The sequence below is a fragment of the Dermacentor variabilis genome, unplaced genomic scaffold (genome assembly GCF_050947875.1).
Source record: "Dermacentor variabilis isolate Ectoservices unplaced genomic scaffold, ASM5094787v1 scaffold_13, whole genome shotgun sequence".
Classification (NCBI taxonomy): Eukaryota; Metazoa; Arthropoda; class Arachnida; order Ixodida; family Ixodidae; genus Dermacentor; species Dermacentor variabilis.
This window is the reverse complement of record NW_027460291.1, coordinates 30367988-30378538: the sequence shown is the minus strand read 5'-3', so window position 1 is coordinate 30378538 and position 10551 is coordinate 30367988. Positions and strand designations below refer to the sequence as shown.

At 49.3% G+C, this 10551-nt stretch overlaps 1 protein-coding gene across 1 annotated transcript in view; it reads right to left on the bottom strand.

The window, feature by feature from the left end:
- Positions 1-842: 842 nt before the first annotated feature.
- Positions 843-10551, bottom strand: part of LOC142566632 (solute carrier family 2, facilitated glucose transporter member 8-like) — a 93938-nt gene continuing 84229 nt past the window's right edge. The window contains exon 5 of the mRNA XM_075677468.1: positions 843-974. Within this exon, the coding sequence (XP_075533583.1) occupies positions 843-974 (132 nt within the window). The remainder of the gene's footprint in view (positions 975-10551) is intronic.

Sequence of the window (10551 nt, the reverse complement as noted above, 5' to 3'; positions counted from 1 at the left end):
ATGACACATACACTCACACACGCACATGAAGACACGTGGCATCGGAACATGCCTGGAAACGCCTGGAAACGCCTGGCGGGGAGCGTTGCGGCGACGCCGAACCGGCCAAAATGTCTGCCGCCCCGCCGCAGTCGCGCCGGCAAAACCGCGTGTCGCAGGCGAAACGCAACAGTGTGGACTTGCCGCATTGGCAATCTGCTGCCGTGGCGGGAACAATAGACAGCTCTGCTGTGGTGTCTACGAGGTGGCGGGTGCTCGTGATGCGTGCGACTACGAAGAATAGACGACTTGCACGAGGGCCAATATCGCATGCCGCGGTTAGCGACTGGCCTGTGCGTTTCCCGCCCACGAACAGGGCAAGGTTAAGTGACTTGCTTGTTCGGGAAAGCGACGGTGGTACCTGCACAATTGGCACGGCGAGTCCCTAGGTGCGCTGCGAGAGAGTGTAGGCGAATGGTTGCGCGGAAGTTGGACTGCAATGCTGCGATCAGTCGCCGGCTTCTCAAGTGCACTAGTAAGGCTATGGACTGTTTCCTCCAGGGGGGAGAGTCGGTCTTCTCTCTTTGAGACTCAGCGCAGCGGTGATAGGTAGCTGTGACGCCGACGAGCAGTCGCATACACGGTCAGCGTCTGCAGCTGGTCGATCAAGACTCGTCTCGCCCTAACCTGCGAGCACCAAGCGTGCGGACTGTGGGAGGCGCTGCAAGATCACGCAAAATTAGAAGCTGGCTGTCGTTTGCGGAGTGACCACTCAGCAGCTGACGCAACCAGTGCAAGAGCTGTTCCGAAGAACTCTAGAGTTCTTCGGAAAGGAATAGTTGAAGCCTGTTCTGTTGCGATGGCTAAAGGCACTGCAGAACCATGCGTTTTACGTCGTCGTATGCTGTGCCCGAAGGCGTACCCGCTGGCAAGTCGTCTATGGCATCGGTGATGTCGCAGGGTGGCGCGGCGACGACGTGCAGGTACTGCACTGTCTGTGAAGTGATGCGCCGGAGTTGTAAACGGGCCTATACTTGCATAAGCCAAGCTAAAGGATGGTTGTGCAAAAATCTGGGAAGCTGAAGCTCTGCGGCAATGAGAGGAGACGTTATCGTGGCGTCTTCTCTGTCAGCAGGAGTAGGAGCAGCGTCGTGCATGGCAGTGTTGAAAAAAAGAAAAACGTAAATGTCCTGGGTCACCACTTGGGAGCTCAGTTTAGCGCAGGCAAGTAATACACGTTTTGAAAGGTTGAAAACGAAAGTAGACTGGCTTTATTCCGCAGTAGAACTGGTCTGAGGTGTGGCAGTGGGGGCACCCCTGTTGAGCAGACACCTCACATCCCAAGATAGAGCAAGCGGCGATGGCCGCTACGTGGAGGCAAGGCGAGGTAATTTCCCAGACGTGGGGGTCAAATCACAGTTACAGACGGTCGCTGCACTATAATAACGATAAACTGTCCTAACTTCGCAAATAACGCACTTTTGTGCAGATACAGGGCATCACACTTTTGGCGTGACGGACAACTTTTCCTGTGGTATTCGCCAAGGAATGCTTACGCATTAAAAAAAAGTCCACAGTACTGCTCCAGGCAAAACAACTGCGTTGATATGGCGTACAACGAAGGTGCACACGACATCTGCGGTAAAGTCGCGCGATGTGAAAGCTTGAGAATAAATACCTCAGATACACTGTCCTATTTAGCATCCTCCAACTTACCCCACAAAAGCGCGTGGACGGCGGCCCATTGATGTTTGCGCGACCACTCTGGCGGATCCATACATTTCTTTGCTCCACAATTTGCTTGCCAGACGGCAGCATACAAAGTTTTTTTTTTTTCATTCACCGAAGCGATTACAGCAAACGTAGGCCCAGCAAATCACGACGAATAGTAGACGCAGCACCAAGGAAGCGCGCTGTTCTTAACGACGCCCTCACGACGGAGGAGACGGTCACCATATAAACCACATTATGCGTACACTACAGCACGTATTCATATATTGTAGCGAAAATGACGCCAGAGAGACTTCTGAAAGCGCGTACTTTCTGCTCGGAAAAAAAAAACTGGGAAAGCGCGCGCAGTCACGTGACGGCGGTAGTGCAATTGGGAAGGAGAAACTGGCAGTGAAAGGCGCGGGTAAGGGTGAAAGGCAAACAGCCCGTGCGGCGGCGGGCAAGTTCAAAGGATAGCGCTACCTTGAACCATTGAGGTGTTCTTCAGTAAAGCAAGCTAAAGCCCCTCAATTTCCCAAAGTAGCGCCATTCACTTCCCTCCTCCTCCGCTCGGCGCGGCCTCGATGGTGGCGCCGCCGGTGGTGGGCCTACCGCAGCAGACGACGGCTAACACGCTACGGGAGGAAATCCGCAGAAAAGTTCGTTCGAGCCCTGCGGAGCAGTTTTTTCACTCCAGATCTTTCTTCGTCAGTCGGTAACTGGCCTTTAGAATTTCGTGTTGGAATTGCGGAAGAAATAGCGAAAAGGACCATTATTCAAGGCGTATTTAAGGCGTAAAGCGCGCGACGTTGAGAGTTCGTGTTGCTGAAACACGACGCAAGCACACGGTGTACTCAAATACGCGCGTAATTACCAAAGTTTCAGGTGTTGACGGCGTGAAAGTATGTGTACGTGGTTTCGTAGGTTCATTTACGTACCTGCAGGATACTTTTGTTCGGCCGGCGCGTGAGAGATTGCTGACCGCACACAGCCATTCCGGCTGTGTGCGGTCAGCAATGCCTGGCAACCGGGCCGTTTCTTTCATTGCGGGGTGCTTTGGTAATCGTGACGATATATTGTTTTTTTTTTACAAGTACTGCTCCAGGAGGGCACATGTAATGGCTAACGGAGGCCTCTGAACAGCACGTGACATTACAATAATGCAGGCGTCGCAAGGAGTGTTTGCATACAAAATTGGCTGTCCGCGATCTTATACCCCCTTGGCATGTACAGGCTTCGGCGAGCCCCATCCAGCCCTGGTTCTAGCTTTGGTGTTCCCGTTGCCGCTTTGGCGCCCTGGAGGCGCCGTCAATAATACGAAATAATGACAAGGAGTTACAACTAGTAAATAAAATTTATTGAAGAAATACAATCGCGCCGAGGCGCCAACTTCTAAAGCTGCGCTAGCGCGCCTGCGCGAATATTATGAAACGCCAACGAGGAATTTACCTGCCCACGTACGATTCTACGATCAAAGTGCACGTTAAACATCCCCAGGTGAGCTAGATAATGTTATCCGGAGCCATCCACTACGATCTGCATCCTCGCTTTAGTCGCTTCGGAACGTTAAAAACGTTAATCACCACAAACCAAATCAATACATGCGGGCGTACATTCGAAGCTAAAAGACTGCATCCTAAGTCATTTTGAGCCTTGCAAAGGCCTTGAGAATGTGCTAACTTCTGCCTGAGTAAAGTCGCTTTTATGTCACAGGCCAGCTGCAGATGCGTGCATTTCACCGCAAGACGAAATTACATGAAACAAAGAGAGCACATTCGAAAAAAAAAAGTCAAACAACGCGCTAAAAACCACGCAGAGCATGAACACACTTTTTCGAAGCGGAAGGCGTGAACTAGGCTCGAAATAAGAGGTTGTGAGTAGCCGTGGCTCTTCACTAAGCCGTGCGTTCTTTGCCACTTCCTCGAAGTCAGCCCGCCCGATCCTGCGAATCCACACTTCTTGCGTTGCGCCCGCCGGACGGCAAAGCATAGAGCTTTTTGCCCTCGCTGTGTCTGTTGCGGCAACCGAAGGCGCAGCAGCATAGCATCGCAATTAAGTTCTCGGCCCGACACATTCTATTACGCTAACGCACTCCGCCAGTCCGCCTGCCGTACTTTCGTCGCGCAGGCCCAACAATGGAGGTCGGCGCGCGCTGGAAACAAAAAAATATACAAAAGCGCGGCGCCTGCTCCGCGCTGGAAAGAAAAAACATACAAAAGCGCGGCGCCTTCTTCCACGTGACACAGATTGGCCAATGGGGGAGCGGAGGAGGCTGGGGCGACAGGAGGCGTGGAGGAGGACGCGCCAGGGTGAGCGGGGTGGCGGAAAGATCTAAGAATGGCGCTACTTTTGAAAAATTGAGGGGCTTTAAAGCAAGCAGACTCCTCGCGCCACCCCGTGGCGACAGCGGTATCTACGCTGCAGCAGACCACAGCTCCTTACAAATGAAATGCGGATCCACAGGTTTTGCGTTGTGCATGGCAGGGTTTGAATTCAAGCTCATATGCTCCAATCTGGCTTTGTTATGTAACGTGGAGCGGCTTCCTGCACCAGCTTGACCAGCGGATAGTAGCCACATCGAAAGAGCGGATACTCGGCACTATCAGTAACTCAAAACGCAGTGAAGTCTGCCAAGGCGTCAAACCAAAAGTGGCACTGGAAAGCGTGCGTGTTGTCTGACATTAGAGGGAAGCTGAAACGGTTTTGAATTTCCATGAATTGCTGTAGTTGGGAAGAACAGACCTATTAATTTACGGTTCTGAAATTTTTTTCTTCGTTTTGTTAATATAAGGGGCGGAAATCGCTTTCTAAATCCCTCCCCCCCCCCCCCCCCCCGCGGACACGCCCTCGTCGCTTCCCGCAGCGCCGGGTGAGGAGGCAGCCGGAGTAGAGTACCGTCGAGAGAGACGTCATTCCCGGGGACCATGCTGCCGGACCGGCGTGCTGGCATGTGCTTGCATGCTTCTTTCCGTCCTGCACTTTACTAAACGACGCTACGAGAGATCTGCCGCCGCTGAAGTTCGCTTCCTTTCGCGATTTTCGTGAACTGTGCTTCCTTTGTGTGCTGCGGGAGTGCATACAGCCAAGGGCGCCCAACATGCCGTCGTTCTGTGCAACATTCGGCTTTGCGAACACAGGCGGGTGAGACGATGTGGTGTTTCACATGTTCCCGAAGGACAAGAAGCTTGCAGCGCAGTGGGTCCGTGCGGTGAGGAGAGATAATTTCGTGCCGACGAAATCAACTGGGCTGTGCTCTGACCATTTCCGCGACAGTGATTATCATCGGAGCTTGACAACGATGCGAGCAATCGGTATTCCAATGAAATCGGCGCGACTGAAGCCCGGCGTTGTTCCGTCTATATTCTCCCACAAGAGAAACACCTCGCCACATCGAAGAGAGGCCTTTGCCAAGAGGCGCTCAGTTCTCAACGAAAAAAAAAATTACTCATAGAAATAATCCGTGTACTTATAGAGCTGCTAAAACGTTGTTTTAAATCAATTTGCTTTATCGTTATTTTTTAATTGCAGCCCGTCGCGGCAGCTTCGCGTGCATACTCGCGCGAGCAAACGCCGCTGGCACGCTGCGAAGCATAGACGGAAACGCGGGGAGTAATAAATTTTGGTGACCGGACTTCTTGCGTAGCTTCCACAGCGTTGCACCTGAGGTATGAAATGGAGTATAGGCTTGCCTAGCGACATTCGACGTACGGTTGCAGTTACCGTATATGTTTACCATACGGCGGCGCTAAAACTGCATATCTTTTGTCAACACTAGCATGCAGCACGCATACCGATTCTTGATCGAGCCACAATCGCAATGTCGTCGAACCATAATGAATATTTCACACATAATCCCCCTGGCCCTCTCTGGACGTGTATGATAAGCAACTTCCATGACTGTGCCTCGCAGCACTGTAGGGGCGCCCTTTGAAACGCGGCACTTATGTTCGCGATCGTATATCAACACGCAGAAAACCACGGAACTTTAGACAACGGCAAGGCAAGGTGCATGGCATCGCGGAATTGCACGCGTGTTTACAATCTAATAAGAAGTTAATGCTTCGGCATTCTTCCAGCAGCAAGTTCACAGTGACACTTTAGCGCGTGTTTTTCTCCCGTCATTGGAACGTGCAACTACATGAAAAAACATACGTACCAGCTAAGATTTATAACACGTGAGAAGGTTCACACATCGCTCTCACTCTTGGCACACTCAACATCGTCGTTGCCGCCGTTACCGTCATCATTTTCTGTATCGGCTGTCAGTTCGAACATTTACCTCGAAAATACAAGCTGTCCGGAATAGCGAGAACGTCCCATAATGCTTACAACTCAGCTGTGAAGCCAGAACAGAACAGCGTGCTACGCTCCGAAACGGCGGCGCCGACCGGCGATTCCCGTGAATGACACTACAGCGGTCCCGACCGATCACGGGCAACAGCGGCGTTCGCGCGATGCCCTGAAGCGCTGGTGCGCGTTTTCTTCCAAAAAATAGCCCCTTGCGTTTGGTTCCGCCTTTTTAAACGAGATATTCGTGTTGAGTGGACTAAAAACTGTACAATGCCGCAGGGAACTCATTTTTTTCGAAAAGTGTTTCAGCTTCCCTTTAAGAGGAAGCTTTAGCTCGGGCGCAACTCCGACGCGGCCTATTCAAATACATGTAAAACGCAAAAACGTTTTTCTGAGATAACCCCTGGACCGATTTTAATGAAGTTTGTTGAATTTGAGAGAAAAAGCTCACTTCTAGTGACTCTTGAATGCGGAATTTCTATTTACGGCCTGAATATTTTCAAATGTTCGACCGTTTGAAAAAAGTAGAAGCACGAAGTTCACAAATTCATAGCTCAGCATCAAGGACAGATATCCCGGTTCTGTAAAAGGCATCTGTTAGATGATTCAAAGCGGACAAATTCGGTATGTCATTTTACATCTTACGTGAATTTATTACGTTGGTTACAAGCGTTCAGTAAAAGCTGTATTTCCATATTACTAAATTTTTTTTATATTCATGTGTAACAGATCAATTTTATCCGTTTTAGATGTACTATTAGATGCAAGTCACAGAATTGTGCTAAGTTAGTGTACTAAGTTACAGTAAACTAAGTCACAGTAAACTAAGTTAGAGTTGTAAACTTGATAGTTTGGCTTTTTGAAAATTTTTTATTTTTGCCGATTTTTAATAAACAATTGATTATCTAACTCAGAAATTCAAAGCCAACAGTCTCTAAATTTTAAGCTATTCTTTAGAATGCAACAAAGCTCGTCAAATTTGGTGCAGTGGTTGCCGAGAAAAACGAATTCTCCTTTTATATGTATTTCGATAGGAGCACTCGAGCGAAAGCTTCCTCTTAAGCTTCGCGTGTTACGAGGCTACTAGAGTGCTCAAAACTAGTCGAAATCAGCGATACCCAACGGCTACGACACCGATAAGCAGGGTAACCAAAGTGTTATTCCTGCGCGGCCGGCCATGGCCAAGCACCGAAAATGTTAGTCGGCTTCTTGCGGTAGTACGCAATTATTATAAAAATTCGAAACCAGAGTTTCACTTACGTCAGCCTGTTTAATAAACCGAGTCCACAAGTATACACAATAACAGTAGTACGAAGCTTACTGAGGTAAACACTCTTCTCGATTAACATCAGCTATTGGCCAATAGCAGCCGCTTGTGGGAATCTGCTATATCAGGACATAAAGCGTCCAGAGAAGAGTGAGGAGCAGATTTCTATTCAAAATACACCTTTTGAGAGAAAGATGACTTCGCGCACCCCTTGCGAGCTCTACGTGCCGCGCACGACTCAAATTTGGCTGAGTTGTTCACAGCAGCGTATGCTATCCATGGACCCTTTTCTTTTTCCACCCTGCCACAGGAGTCGTTCAGGACCTCTTTAAGTACACGGTCGTGATAAGTAGAGGTGAGAGAATCTTCTGCGCGTGGCAAAAGATGGGAGGTTAAGGTTACCTTCCATGCTAATTACACTAGACTTTGCACAGTATGAGCAGCGCCGACCGATTCTGAAGTGCGGCGAGATTGTTGATAAGTGTTACATGGCCAGCATCCCATCGAGATAAAGCGTATTCTAGCACAAGACGGACATAAGTGACATATAACTGTTTCTTTGTCGACGAGGGTGCAAGTTTTAAGTAACCGTGCATACGCTTGGGTTTGGATGTAATGTAGTGAATGTGAACAGACCATGACTTAGAGTTAGTAGCTTTTTCACCATGACCCTTATAAGACCGAACAGATTCGACCAGAACTGCACAAAAAAAAAACTAATTGCTTGTGAAAATGTTTGAAGGTATTCGACATCGGTATCATTAGTAACGTCGCGGTAGATAACGTAATCGGCAGCGAAAAATACAAAAAGACAGATTGATATCAGTAAACCATCGATAAATCTTCAAGCGTATTAGATTTGGCGGACGATCCCACCGCTGTCAACGAAATATAGGAGTTGTCGGGTGATCTCGCCGCTGCCACCATTTGAAGGAGTTGAAGGTCGTACAGAGGAACTTGGGAGGAACTAGGTGAACAGGGTTTATTTACATTATTTACAGTTTAAACAAGACATACATCGACAGTCTAGCGTGGCTCACAAATGGAGCCCGCAAGACGAAGCATACAGCAATTGAGCACACAGCTCACGAGTACATTTCGAGCACGACAACGAGCACCAGCACCCTGTAGCAGCCGACGACCACTGCTTATAAGCACTCCATTCGACGTCATCGTTCGACGTCATAGTAGACTACCCGCCTTTCAGAGGAGGAGGGCTCACACACACGTGCCGCGCAGGTTTCAGTGCTCTCTCGAGGGCAGACGACCTTTGCAGCGCAGTCGTCCTGGTATCCATTGTGCTGCGTCCTCGTAGCCATGTGGTCACGCCCGACCCCAGCCGGCGCCTCTAAATTCCAGAGCTGCCTTTCTCCTGTTCTCCGAATGAGGCGCTTGGTGGATGAACACCTCCGTAGTGAAGTTCTCCAAAGGAAGCTCACGGTTGGTTAGCGCTGTCCTCGCTGCTTCTCTGAAGGGCGCCCCCACCGCGGGTGGATCGACGCACCTGCAGCGGCTGAAATAGCTGCAGGCCGATCCTAACAAGCGACAGACAACCGCCCAGAACATGAATCGAGATGACTCAGCTGATGAAATGGTTCCCTATCGTAGTGGCCAAAACGTGCCATGTATTTCTCAATAAACGTGGATTTATATTTTTAATTCATTATCAAAAGTCGCCAAAAATGACTTTTGGCTCCCCACGCAGCAAAAACTTCAAGCCGCATAAGAGGTTAACCAGGTAACCTTCTACTAGTGTACGTGGTTACCGGTCTTTTTATGATCAAAAATCGAAAGCGGACTCGCCACAAGGAACATGCTCACGGAGCCATATTATTGATGAGAGCATCACAAAAGGCTAGGTGCGGTCAGGTTGACTTTACAAGTTTTCAAGGATTCACTCACGGGCTAGTTGGTTCATTACGGCCTAAACAACAGCGCTTCAAGTTGTTAGCGCAGTGTGTGTGTGTGTGTGTGTGCTTCCTCCTTTGTGCCCCGTCTTGAAGCGCTGTTCTTTCAGTGACCTTAGAGACGTTCATTTTCTGCGTCAGTTACACTTGCCAATACCGTTTACTTGGAAAATTTTTCTTCGCGTGGCTCTTACAGAAACTTGTTTAATAAAAGTTTCTTCGCTTTGCTGGATAATCTCGGGGGCCGGCTCCAAACTGCTCCTTTTCTTTGGCCACGTAAGATCAATTACATAAATTTAATTAACGTAGCTTTGTTAATTACGCACACAACCTCTCAACTTACTCCGCATCCAAAGCTTACGAATCTGAACACACGAATGAGAAAATGATGTCACCAATACTTTATTGGTTTAATAGTTTTGTTTCGTGCAGTTAATTGCAGCCGGCACATTGATAGTGCTGTAGATTTCTTATAATTCAAGTATATATAACCTCATACCTATCTCGCTGACGTCTTGCATCGGCAAGGTAGCCGATCACGTGGTCCTAAACAGGCTCTCGAAGCATCTCGTAGAAAAAGATATCTAACCCGCAGCAATGATCGGCTTTAGACCCGGGCTATCCACCCAAGACGCCATGAAGCTCCTGAAGCATGAGATCATTGACGCAGACACGAGAGACGCGAGATTAATCCTAGGGCTAGACCTCGAAAAGGCATTAGATAATTTATCACATGGCTACATACTCGACACGATCTCCAACCTCGACCTCGGCACGACACTCTACGCTTATACAAAATCGTTCCTGAGCGACAGAACGGCCACCCTCCGTCTAGGGGAAATCAAGTCCCAGAAATACAAAGTCGGCGGCAAGGGCACACCGCAAGGTTCTGTAATCTCTCCGACGCTTTTTAACCTTGCACTAGCCGGCCTACGCGAGAAGCTGGATCAAATCGAGAACGTCAAATACACGATATACGCAGATGACGTAACGCTCTGGGTCCCCGGAGGTAGCCTGGGATCAATTGAAAGCGCTATGCAGAAAGCGATCGACGCGATCGAAGAATACCTCACCCCCACCGGCTTGCGATGTTCGCCTGCGAAGTCGGAGCTCCTCGTCTACGAACCACCGAGAAGCGGTCCCAAGCCAAAGAACGAAATCAGAGACACATACCCCATTACTCTCAGAACAAAAGGCGGAGGAACCATTCCACACGTCAGCAAAATCAGAGTCCTTGGGATGCTCATTGAGAGCAATGGCTATAACGCCGCGACAGTGGAGAAGATCGTGACAAAGTCGAATAATGCCTTGAATCTCATACGACGCGTAGCAAACAGACAACACGGCCTTAAGGAAGAAAATCTCCTGAAGCTAACACACGCCTTCGCGCTATGCCAC